Raw genomic sequence first — 13,783 nt, 5'->3', positions numbered from 1 at the left:
CAAACGGTGTAGTGTCGGCACTGAATGGGACACTTCCGATGGTGCCAGACGACCGTGATCTCACTCCCAGGAGAAAGTTACCGTACACAGAAGTGGCCTGAGGGAACGCGGTGGGCCAGATATAAACACAGGAGTAAGAGGAGTCTGAAGATTTATTCCTTGGTGAGGAGTATTACAGGCCGCTGGTGCTTCATCCTTTGTATATGCCAAGACTCAGCAACACGATATTACTTACCAAAAAAAATAAGGGGTGTTCAGTCCTTAGAAAATGTATAGTATTTTCAATTGCGCGGAGGATGGACCTTGCCACCCACCCCCTGAGCAAAGACTTAAGGTTAAAGTATCAAAAATATAACAATAGACAGTGTACATAACAAGAATACAAGTACTTCAATAAATAAATCCAGATATTGCACACCTTATTGCATATACATCCTAGACTGGGAGCAAACTGAGGCTATTCCTTGAGTGTGTCCCTCAGAGTGGCTGGGTGTAGGAGGTGGTCAGTGAGGTATGCAAGGCTACGCCTGAGCGACACCTGTACAATTGAATTACCACAATATTTAGCAGATGATATATTTTACCATCATTTGTTTTTTTCACACTATAAAGATTCGCAGCAATTTTATCATTTTCTTCACTTAATAATGGAAAAATAACAACCCCTTTACCCCATAAGTTCCCGCGAAAAGTCCAAAATGGCATAAATAAAAATAATATATAAAAAACTATTGCATCGAAGTCACGAGTAGAAGCTTGGAATCGGACAAAACCAACAGCCGGGACGGAGAGATGCAACATGTCACTACCTACAACCAGCTCATTCATTTATTTCACGCTGTATATTTGATTGGCTCTCATCAGTATACCACACAATATGTAAACTTCAACATTTACCTAAAGTATCCACTAACTTAGCATAAAAACACTTACTATTCAGTTTTATTCGAAATGTAACTCCTTTGTGACGTCATTTCCTGGGGTTGATGGTGTTGCTGCACGCTGATTGGCCGAAAAGCGTCTGCCAAAGTGAACAAACGGAAGGAAACATTTTGGAGAGGCGTTTGGGAGCGTCTGCTAAAACTTAACTCCATATTTTTTTTCACTGATTTTTGAGCTAAAGGGGATACTTTTTGTGGTACCTCCTGTCTCAAAGCCCACCCGCTAGGAAACCATTACCCCGAGTGAGGAAGCCCAACCTACACTCGGACCGTGGACAGGATTCGAACCCATGCGCTTGGAGACCCCGCGGACCCCAAAGCACGCATCCTTCCACTGTACCACGGCGACCTTTGACCCCATTTGACTCCGTTTGCCCACAGCTGCGCCGCTACTGGAAACGCCGCATGTTAGAGTGACATTGGGTGGGGTCAGGTCAGGTCAGGTCAGGATGGGGTGGGGTGGGGTGGGGTGGAGTGGGGTCAGGTCACACGCCACAGAAGGTCCCACACTGAACATCTCTCTTTGTTGACATTTTCAGCCTCTGGGCGTGACTAGCGTGTGTTCGTGTGTAAGTTTCTTTCTTTTGAATTTTTTTCCACAGTTTTTTATGATTATTATTATTATTATTATTATTACCATTATTATTATTATTATCATTATTATTATTATTATCATTATTATCATTTATTTACTTATTTACTTACTTATTTCCCCTATCTTCATTTCCCTTTCTTTCTTCCTCTTTTTCAATGCTTGCCTTTACAGTTTTCATAACATTTTTTTTTCCTCCCTTTTTCCTCCTTCCCCTCCCCTCCTCCCCGCTCCCCCCCTCCCCTTCGCTCCCTCCCCCGACAAATAGAGGTTATGCATGTATTATTATCATTTATTACCATTACTATTATTTATTATTATTATTATTATTATTATTATTATTTTGAAAAAGTTATTAGGATTTGACTCCCTCCCCTCCCCTCCCCCCCTTCAAAAAACAGTAGCCCGCTAAAAAAATGTCATTAATTATTACTATTATTATTATTCTCATTATTATTATTGTTATTATTATTATTATTATTATTATTGATTTTTTTTTTCGTTATATTCGATTATTGTTTTTTTTTTTTAGTTTGTATTTGATTGGTCTGTGTGGAGGTGCTGCCCCCCCCCCTCGCCGCCCCCTCTTTGCTCTCTCCCGCTCCCTGGCCCCCTGACCCCCGCCTCTTCCCCATTCAGGCTCCTCCTACCCCCTCCTCCCCTTCCCTCTCCCCCTTACTCCAATTATGACTGTTTGAAGCATGTTTTATAACTCACACACACACACACACACACACACACACACACACACACACACACACACACACACACACACACACACACACACACACACACATGCATGGTTTATACACACATGCACGCAAAAAGTATACACACAAACATGAACAAACAAACACACACGCAAACAAACAGACAAACAAACGCAAACAATTTCCTAGAATGTGATATGACAGTAAAAGTTTCTCTAATTATTACTTTTTTGGAATTATTATCATTATTATTATACTAGTAATTTTTTAGCAATATTATACTATATATATATAATACTCTTTGTACTCTTCATATTTTGTCATAGTTACTTAATATTTTCTCTTTTTTATGGCATTTCCACATCACTCACTTCATTTTACTCTCAACCAATCACAGACAAACATTATTTCCCATTGTTTCCTCTCAGCCAATCACAGACAAGCTTTATTTCCCATTGTTTCTTCTCAACCAATCACAGACAAACATTATTTCCCATTCTTTAATCTCAACCAATCACAGACAAGTTTTATTTTCCATTCTTTAATCTCAACCAATCACAGACAAACATTATTTCCCATTGTTTACTTTCAGCCAATAACAGACAACTTTATTTCTCACTGTTTACTCTCAGCCAATCACAAACAAGCATTCTATGACATCACCATCCCCAGCCAATCACAGACAACCATTGATACGTATTAGGAATATACGAGTAAACAAATGACACGTAAACTTGAATCACATAAAAACTTCGCTAATTACAGTCAACTCTCAATTACCTCGAGTGTTGCGTTCCTGGAGACGTCACGTTGTTCAAATTCGCGTTATTCAAACATAATTTTCCCATACAAAACAATGGTAATAGGGAGGTTACGTTTCTAGCCACGTTGTTCAAATTCGCGTTATTCAAACATAATTTTCCCATAGAAAACAATGGTAATATGGAGGTTACGTTTCTAGCCACTGGGAACCTCTGCCTATTTTTGGGATTTTGTTACTCAAACCCTAAAAGGAAATTGTTAATGCATCACTAGGTCACGAAAACAATAAATAAAACACACGTTCTCATTTTTTAACTTCATTTGTAAGTCTCTAACAACAAAAACACGTCCTCACGCTCACCACCACTTTGTTGATGCATCACTGGTCATCATGTGTGGAGGTTAAAGGACGCTTGCATGCCACATCTTTCTTTTCCAGGAAATAGAAAAAAATATTGATTCATCGTGATTTGTCGTGTGATTTTATATGCCAGGAATATTATCCCATATTCATAAATTTATTATTAATGCGTGTAACGAAATAAACCATGAGTATAATTTGGTGGTGGTTGGTAGCAATGTTTGCTCACCATCACTTCAGCTGATTGAGCCACGCAGGCCAGACCACGCTGCCTCACCGTTCCACCACAGGCAACATGGAAAATTTTACGAAGAGAACCAGCCCTATTATTGCTGCAGAGCGTGATTTATTAATAGACTTCGTGAGCCAGGAAAAAGTGCTTCTAAATAAAAGCACAGATGGCTGTGTAGTGGCCTTAACATGGGAGAGAAATTAGAATTGGTAACTCCTTCAACTGTGCAGGCTATGAGAAGAGGGCAGTCCACCAGCTATCTACATAAATGGGTACTTATCAAGCGATAGAGACATACAACTGTACAACAACTGATTGTAAGCTAAGTAGAATTCTGATACAAAACTTGGGTTTTGGAGATACAGTGACTGAAGGTGGTGGCAGCGATGTTGTTGTTGTTCCTGGGTTTGGTTCAATCATTATTTTTTGTAAAGTAGGCTATTTGAACAATAAGCTATATATTTTCATGTTTCTAAAATCAATTTGTTTCCAAGAAATAATAATGGGTATTTAGACAGAATTTATACATAGACAATGACGAAGACAGCTCTTGGTTCACCTTCGTGGCTCTTAAAATTACTGATTTCTCCCGCCCGGTATCCTTCAACAGACGAAGGTGGAAGGTGTTGTTTAAGAATCCAGCTGAGAGCATCTCAGTGCGGTTCCCACCAGAAGTAGCATGGATGTACGTGACGTCATCCAGTCGAGTTAGCCATGTTAAGTTGAATAAATCCTTTTATTTATTCGAATCTCCTTAATTATCAAGTAGCATTAAATCGAAATCGCGTTAATCGAGAGTTGACTGTATCAAAGTAACATTGCATGAAATAAACACATAGATTAAATAAAACCAATAAATAAATAAATACAATGGTGAATTAACGAGTAGGACACTAAAAAAAAGTATAAGTAAAATGGTAGACTTAAATATAAATAGATGAAGTAGATGAATAAAACTATGGAAAAATAAAAAGGTAAGCTAAAATAAAATAAAACAAAACAAAACAAAACATAAAAAAAATAAAAGAGCTACACTACAAACAAACCAAACACAGTAAACAAACAAAACAATAAAAAAAAAAATCAATAAAAACGTAGATTAATAGCAAACAAACTCTCATTAACCCACCACCACCACCACCACCACCACCACCACCACAAATACCAACCAATACCCCAAACTAATACTCCTTCTCTCCTTTTCCTCCCCCACGTTATCTCTCAACAGCTAATCAGAAGCCACTTACTTTCGACGACGTGTACAACCAGTCCTCGCCGACCAACTGTACTGTTTACTGCGGGGGAATCACCAATGGCTTGTCTGAGGAACTTATGCAGAAAACCTTCGCTCCTTACGGCCAGATACATGAAATCAGGGTCTTCAAGGATAAGGGATATGCTTTCGTCAGGTGAGAATTGAGAAAAGTATGTGTGTGTGTGTGTGTGTGTGTGTGTGTGTGTGTGTGTTTGTTTTTCATTTATCTTTCTATCTGTTTGTTTTTGTCAGGTAAGGAGTGAGAAAGTGGTTTTAATTGTTTCGTCTTTCTATCTATTTATCTTACTTTCAACAGGTAAGGTGTGAAAAGGTGTTTAAATGTCTCATAAAACTTAATTCCTACACCTGTCTATCTATCTATCTATCTATCTATCCTATATTTTCAAGTAAGGCATTGTGGGTTCCTAGATGTCTGAGTTATTAGAAGCTACATAACACCTGCTTTCTAATCTTTATTATTTGTAACTGCTAGAAAAAGTACTTCATTCTACATCTATCTATCTATCTATCAGTCTTTTCCTCTTTTTCCGTTGCCCTTCAGTGTTTTTCTTATGTAATGTGTGTAAGGTTAGGTTAGATTGGGTTAGGTGAAGTGAGGTGAGGTTTATAAATTAATATCATTGTATTAACCCCTTCATTACTGGGGCACATTTTTACCTTGAGATATGTGTACAATTAGACCATTTTATTGACATTAGGAAGGGTCTATGGAGGTCAGAACATTAATGGCCACAGTTTTCACTATTTTAATCCCCCACATGAGTTTCTGAAGCTGTATAAAATCACCAGCATGAATATAAGGTGTGATTAGACCATTTTATTGACATTAGGAAGGGTCTATGGAGGTCAGAAGATTAATGGGCACAGTTTTCACTATTTTAATCCCCCACATGAGTTTCTGAAGCTGTATAAAATCACCAAATAGTCACCACAATGCATATGGAAACGCGTCATTGTACTGAAGAGATTAATTAATGTCATTGAATTAGATATATGAGCAGATAGATAGATTGACAGATAGATAGATAGGTTAATAGATAATTGATAGAGTGGCTTAAGAGAAAGAGTAGTGATAAGTAAGTAGATAGATGAGAAAGTGAATAAGTAAACAAATAAATGAATGACGAACAATCTCTCTCTCTCTCTCTCTCTCTCTCTCTCTCTCTCTCTCTCTCTCTCTCTCTCTCTCTCTCTCTCTCTCTCTCTCTCTCTCACCATTCATCTATTTCTTACCATCCCATCACTTTTCTCCTCCTCCTCCTCCTCCTATTCCACCACTACCTCCTCCTCCTCCTCCTCCTCCTCCTCCTCCTCCTCCTCCTCCTCCTCCTCCTCCTCCTGCCTTCAAAACTTGCATTATAAGATTGTGAAACATGATTTGAATCGCCCGAGGGTTTCACTTTGAGTCTTTCTCGTTTACAATCAATCTTCCTCCTCCTCCTCCTCCTCCTCCTCCTCCTCCTCCTCCTCCTCCTCCTCCTCCTCCTCCTCCTCCTCCTCCTCCTCCTCCTCCTCCTACTCCTTCTTGTGGTCTTTCTCGTTTTTCCTTCTCGTTTTCTTTTTTCTTCATATTCTTGTTCCGTTTTTTCTTTCTTTCTCTCTCTCTTTCTTTCTTTCTTTCTTTCTTTTTCTGTTCGTGTTCTTTGCTTTTTTCTGTTCCTATTTTTCTTCTTTTTCTTCTCCTATTTTTTTTTTCGTTTTGTTGTTGTTTGTTTTTTCTTTCTTTTTCTTATTTTTTCTTTTTCTCTTCTTTCTCTCTGTTTGTTTGGCTTTTCTCTTCGTCTTTTTTTTCTTTGCCTTTTTTTCTATTCACTTTCTTTTTCTTTTCTTTATTTTTGTTTTCGTTATGTTCTTCTTCTTCTTCTTCTTCTTCTTCTTCTTCTTCGTAACAAAAGTACGAAATAGAAATAAAAAAGGAAAAAAACAACTACCACAACCACCACCACCACCACCGCCACCACCAACAACAACAACAACAAATAACAAACATTTCAACAAACTCTTTCAATCTTTCCATCTTTTTAATTATTAACACGAAAAACTGGTGGTAGTGGTGGTGGTGGTGGTGGTGGTGTGCGTGCGTGCGTGCGTTGCTTTGAGGCTCCCAACACGCTAATGGACAGGGCAGTATAATGCTAAACCACACTCTCCGGCCAAGGAATTATATAGAATGCTAAATTACATACAGTTCATTCTATTTTGGGTGGTGGTGGTGGTGGTGGTGGTGGTGGTGGTAGTAGGTGTTGTTGTTGTTTCTGTTGTTGTTGTTGTTGTTGTTATGGTAGTAGTAGTAGTAGTAGTAATAGTAGTGACAGTAGTTGTAGTAGTGGTGGTAGTAGTAGTAGTAATAATAGTGATAGTTGTAGTGGTGGTGGTGGTAGTAGTAGTAGTAGTAGTAGTAGTAGTAGTAGTAGTAGTAGTAGTCAAAGTAGTAGTAGTAGTAGTAGTAGTAGTAGTATATAGAAATACAATTAGTTTTAATAGTAACAGTAATAGTAGTAGTAGTAGTAGTAATAGTAGCGGTGGTAGTAGTAGTAGTAGTAGTAGTAGTAGTAGTAGTAGTAGTAGTAGTAGTAGTAGTAGTAGTAGTAGTAGCTTTTCATCGTCTTCCTCTCCTCTTTCATTCTCCTCCTCCTCCTCTTCTTCTTCTTCTTCTCCTCTTCCTTCCTCTTCCTCTTCCTCTTCATATTTTTGTCTTCCTTGTCTTTCTATCTCTTCCTCCTCTTTCGTCTTCATCTCTCTCTCTCTCTCTCTCTCTCTCTCTCTCTCTCTCTCAGTTAATAATATTCCATCCCTCGTTTTTTGTTTTAGTATTCCTCTATTCCCGTTTTCTGTTTCAGCGTGCGGTCAGTGTGTTTCCCATTTTCTTTTTTGGTCGCTCCGTTTTCTGTTGAGCCGTTGAAAGCCTTTGCAATATTAACGTGGTTTTCTATTTTCTGGCGTAATCGGATTGTATCGCGAAATGTTTCAGGGGAACTTGTAAGAAATTATTATTATTATTATTATTATTATTATTATTATTATTATTGGTAGTAGTAGTAGTAGTAGTAGTAGTAGTAGTAGTTGGTGGGTGTGGGTGTTTTTGTTAGTGTTTTTTTCTCCTTCTTCTTCTTCTTCTTCTTCTTCTTCTTCTTCTTCTTCTTCTTCTTCTTCTTCATCGTCTTCATCTTTTTCGTTTCTCTTCTTTTTCTTCTTCTTCTTCTTCTTCTTCTTCTTCTTCTTCTTCTTCTTCTTCTTCTTCTTTTCTCCTCGTCCTTGTCCTCCTCCTCCTCCTCCTCCTCCTCCTCCTCCTCCTCCTCCTCCTCCTCCTCCTAGTTTTAATGTTAGTTTAGGGAAATTCCACCTCTCTCTCTCTCTCTCTCTCTCTCTCTCTCTCTCTGGTAACAAAGAAAACCTGAACGGAAATATAAAGGGTCACTTCGATAGACTGAAGAAAACGCGACTTCTTGGGGATGATGTAGAGAAAACGGGTCCCTCATGCTAACTTGAATGGGTGACTACGATATTTTGAGGGAAATTTTAACAACAAAGAAGAACATGTGTTAAGTCTAAGGGATTTTCACAGTGTATTTAAAAACGCTTTCCTCTCACACCACAAATTTCCAAGGCCACAAACATGACTGGCCAGGTTTCCAAGAGTGTTTCTCCTGTCAGTAATGTAGAAATCTCGTTAATCTGCCACTAGAACCTTAAAAACCCATCAATTTTTTCTTTTCCTGTTTGTAGTGAAGAAAATTTCGTTAATCTGCCACTAGAACCTTAAAAACCCATGTCATTTATTGTTTTCCTGTTTGTAATGAAGAAAATCTCGTTAATCTTCCACTAGAACCTTAAAAACCCCATGTAATTTATTGTTTTCCTGTTTGTAATGAAGAAATCTCGTTAATCTGCCACTAGAACCTTAAAAACCCATCAATTTTTTCTTTTCCCGTTTGTAGTGAAGAAAAGCTCGTTAATCTGCCACTAGACCCTCAAAAACCCATGTCATTTTTTCCTTTTCACGTTTGTAATGTAGAAATCTCGTTAATCTGCCACTAGAACCTCAAAAACCCATGTCATTTATTTCTTTTCCTGTTTGTAATGAAGAAATCTCGTTAATCTGCCACTAGAACCTTAAAAACCCATGTCATTTATTTTTTTCCTGTTTGTAATGAAGAAATCTCGTTAATCTGCCACTAGAACCTTAAAAACCCATCAATTTTTTCTTTTCCTGTTTGTAATGAAGAAAATCTCGTTAATCTGCCACTAGAACCTTAAAAACCCATCAATTTTTTTCTTTTCCTGTTTGTAATGAAGAAATCTCGTTAATCTGCCACTAGAACCTTAAAAACCCATCATTTTTTTCTTTCCCCGTTTGTAGTGAAGAAAATTTCGTTAATCTGCCACTAGAACCTTAAAAACCCATGTCAATAATTGTTTTCCTGTTTGTAGTGAAGAAAATCTCGTTAATCTGCCACTAGAACCTCAAAAACCCATCAATTTTTTCTTTTCCTGTTTGTAATGAAGAAATCTCGTTAATCTGCCACTAGAACCTTAAAAACCCATCAATTTTTTTCTTTTCCTGTTTGTAATGAAGAAATCTCGTTAATCTGCCACTAGAATCTCAAAAACCCATGTAATTTATTGTTTTCCTGTCAGTAATGTAGAAATCTCGTTAATCTGCCACTAGAACCATGAAAACATCTTTAAAAATCCTTGTTACTTATTGTTTCTTCCTGTTAGTGATGCAGGAATCGTGTTAATCTGCCACTAGAACCAAAAAAACATGTCATTTATTGTTTTTTTCCTATTAATAATGCATAAATCATGTTAATCTGTCACTAGAACCTTAAAAAAACACCCTTAAAAACCCGCATCAATTACTGTTCTTTAAATAACAACACAACGTTAGAACACTGATAATGTCACACCCCAAACACCCCTTAAACACCCCTTAAAAACATCAAACACCCCTTCAACACCCTTTCAAGACCCAGCCACCACTAACACCCTTTCCTCTTCCCCTACAGGTTCTCAACAAAAGAGTCAGCAACTCATGCCATTGTCTCCGTTCACAACTCAGAGATCAATGGTCAGCCCGTGAAGTGTTCCTGGGGCAAAGAGTCTGGTGATCCTAACAACACGCCCGTCACTACCCAGGTCATGGTGAGGTCACGATTATGTCACGATTTTGTCACGATTATGTCACGATTTTTCTCTCGGTTTTTTGTGTGTCTCAGTTTGTCTCTGTTTTTATTTGTGTGTGTGTGTGTGTGTGTGTGTGTGTGTGTGTGTGTGTGTGTGTGTGTGTGTGTCTCTCTCTCTCTCTCTCTCTCTCTCTCTCTCTCTCTCTCTCTCTCTCTCTCTCTCTCTCTCTCTCTCTCTCTCTCTCTCTGTTTTTGTTTATGTCTCTTCTCTCTCTCTCTCTCTCTCTCTCTCTCTCTCTCTCTCTCTCTCTCTCTCTCTCTCTCTCTCTCTCTCTCTCTCTCTCTCTCTCTCTCTCTCTCTCTCTCTCTCTCTCTCTGTTTTTATTTATTTGTCTCTTCTCTCTCTCTCTCTCTCTCTCTCTCTCTCTCTCTCTCTCTCTCTCTTTTACAAACACTGATAGGAAAAGGAAAATGTTTAAAAAGATATGATTTTCAGCTTTATAGACAGTAGAATCTTCAATAGCAAACACACACACACACACACACACACACACACACACACACACACACACACACACACACACACACACACACACACACACACACACACACACACACACACACACACACACACACTGGAAAAAAATTAAATCATGGAAATTTTAGCTCTAAGAAATAATAATGATAAAAAAAGGACAAATTAGCAATCGAGAGAGAGAGAGAGAGAGAGAGAGAGAGAGAGAGAGAGAGAGAGAGAGAGAGAATTCCCTCTGGCTGTCATGAGAAAGTTTGCTTGTGTGTGTGTGTGTGTGTGTGTGTGTGTGTGTGTGTGTGTGTGTGTGTGTGTGTGTGTGTGTGTGTGTGCGTATTAACATAACAAGGAGGGAGTTGATTAGTTTGAGGCAACCACCACCACCACCACCACCACCACCACCACCACCACCACCACCACCACCACCACCACCACCATTACTGCTACAATAACAACTTCATCATGCCTTTCTTCTTCTTCTTCTTCTTCTTCTTCTTCTTCTTCTTCTTCTTCTTCTTCTTCTTCTTTTTATTTCTTTCCTCAAATTTTCTTATTTCCTTTTTTTTTATTTTCATCTTTTTTTTCCATAATTTCTTTCATTTTCTTCTGTTTTCTTCTATTTTTTCTTGTCCTTTTTTTCCTTTCCCATGTTTTTTTTTTTATCCTCCTCCTCCTCCTCCTCCTCCTCCTCCTCCTCCTCCTGCTCCTCCTCCTCTTCATCATTTGCAGTGAATCGAGGTCATTATAAGGTCAGGTCAGGTCAGGTCAGGCTGGGCGACACACACACACACACACACACACACACACACACACACACACACACACACACACACACACACACACACACACACACTGATGATGGTCAGTTTGCATTTACCATTATGACACGGCACTTGTTCCCACGCTCACCTGTGTCACGTTAATTAATGGACCACACCTACCTCTGCCCCCTCCCCTCTACCCCCTCCCCTCCCTGACCCCGATCTCCGTCCCCCTCCCCCCCCTCTCTTTTACGAACCAGCCTAAGTATTGTTCGGTAAATGATATGTCTTTTATTTTGTCCGTGTGTCTGTGTGTCTGTGTCTACTCTCTCTCTCTCTCTCTCTCTCTCTCTCTCTCTCTCTCTCTCTCTGTGTTTCTTCTCACGACTAATTAGTGACTAGTGTGTGTGTGTGTGTGTGTGTGTGTGTGTGTGTGTGTGTGTGTGTGTGTGTGTGTGTGTGTGTTTGAACTCAGAGTGAAAAACAAAGAAAGGAAATGAATTAACAGCTTTTATTATTTTTATTTTCCTTTTTTTTGTTTCATGTATCTTTTTTTCATCCTTCATTTTCTTCTTTCTCTTTTTCTTTCTTTCTTTTTTTCCCTTTTTTTCCCCATTTTAATTCATACTAAAATTAATTTCACCAATATTATTTGAGTTTTCCTTGATAATTTTCCGTTTTCTTTCTTGTTTATGTCACTAAGGTTCATTTTACGCCAATTGTAGTATGCCATGTGACCTTTAAGCTATAGGAACCAATAATAATAATAATAATAATAATAATAATAATACTCGTTAATTATCAAACTCAATTAATATTTTTTACTCGTTAAAGAAACAAACTCATAATTTTAATGTTTTTTTTTTCTCTCATGACGAATAAAATAAAGATAAAACGTACATCATTAGCTCTCTCTCTCTCTCTCTCTCTCTCTCTCTAAAAGATCAAAACAAACATAAATAAAATTAACAGACAAAACACTTAATTCAACAAAAAAAAAAAAACAAAGAAAAATAAAGAAAAAAAAATAATTAACAATAAGCTAATCACCATCACAACTAACTATTAATTATTCACTATATATTTCTCTAACCCTAACCTCACCCCCCCATACACCCCCCATTCAACCCCATAGCCTAATAATAACAATAATAAAATACTCGAACGCGTATAGCTAGCATTCGAGTGTGCGTGCGTGCGTGTATGTGTATGTAGCGTTCGTGCGTGCGTGTATGTTCGTGTGTATGGGTGAAAAAGTTGAAATATATATACAGACACACGTACATACGCACATATTATACATTTTGTCACTAGACTAAGCCTCATTAATTAAAATATAGCCTTTAGAAGCGGAGGGCCAGAAATTTGACTCGTTCATTACTAAACAGACATATTAATTTGTACCCAATATTGTTTGCATCGGGGCTCCTATATTATGAGAGAGAGAGAGAGAGAGAGAGAGAGAGAGAGAGGTAACTATGCTCGTTTTATTATGTGTTTTTGTTAATTTGAGGGAGGAATAGTAATGAGGGGTCTCTCTCTCTCTCTCTCTCTCTCTCTCTCTCTCTCTCTCTCTCTCTCTCTCTCTCTCTCTCTCTCTCTTCTCCAGAGAGAGAGAGAGAGAGAGACTTTCAGGCAGACAGACATTCGGACAGGCATTTCATCACTTCATTGAGAACTAAACACACACACACACACACACACACACACACACACACACACACACACACACACACGATAAGTCAAAAAGGAAAAAAAAAAAAAAACTATATTCACCATCACTATAAACCTTCCTAATTACAGAAAGGTAACATTAATTAACATCGTCTTGTCACTGTAAAACCAGGAATATTTTAATAATTACATAGAATAACTAGAAAGAATAAATACGTTGCTTTCTTTATATATACAACATTAATTTTACTGCGCATGCGTGAGAGAGAGAGAGAGAAAGACCGATCGACCGAGTGACTGCTATACTGAAGTGCTCAAGAAAATCCTATTATTTCCCTCAATCTGGTACGAAAATAAGATAAATAACTAAAGAGAGATAGATTAACATATTACCTCTACTATATATGCACTACTTTAATGGCGTCGGCTCTGGGATAGTAGAAATAATAGTAATAGTAGAAAACGGCGGTTCTTGTTTTCCCTGAGGCACGCCATTGAATCTGAAGCTCGGTAGATATATTTTGATTTTTTTTTTTTTCGTTTATTAGCGTGTTTTGGGTACAATTGGTGTGTGGTGGTGGTGGTAGTGGTGTTTGGTGATGTCTTAGTGTGTGTATTGGTGATGTGAGTGGTGAAATAAGAGGAAGATGGTGAGAAATAAGAATTGCTTTGAGTTTTGAAGGTTCGTGAAGCAGTTGTTTGGATTTGTTCATGTTTTCGTTTTTTTTTTATTCATTTATTTATTTTTCTTGTGGGTGTTTAAGAGGTAGGATGGTGGTGGTGGTGGTGGTGGTGACTTAAGTGTATATTTGCTAT

At 38.1% G+C, this 13,783-nt stretch overlaps 1 protein-coding gene across 4 annotated transcripts in view; it reads left to right on the top strand.

The window, feature by feature from the left end:
• Positions 1–13,783, top strand: part of LOC123505619 (nucleolysin TIAR-like) — a 678,590-nt gene that overhangs the window by 639,492 nt on the left and 25,315 nt on the right. For all 4 annotated transcript variants that reach the window (XM_045257290.1, XM_045257200.1, XM_045257366.1 and 1 more), the window contains 2 exons: positions 4,827–5,007; positions 9,884–10,019. In XM_045257290.1, the coding sequence (XP_045113225.1) occupies positions 4,827–5,007; positions 9,884–10,019 (317 nt within the window). The remainder of the gene's footprint in view (positions 1–4,826; positions 5,008–9,883; positions 10,020–13,783) is intronic.

Source organism: Portunus trituberculatus, chromosome 1, assembly GCF_017591435.1.
Source record: "Portunus trituberculatus isolate SZX2019 chromosome 1, ASM1759143v1, whole genome shotgun sequence".
In the NCBI taxonomy this organism is placed as follows: Eukaryota; Metazoa; Arthropoda; class Malacostraca; order Decapoda; family Portunidae; genus Portunus; species Portunus trituberculatus.
This window is presented reverse-complemented; position numbering and strand designations above follow the sequence as displayed.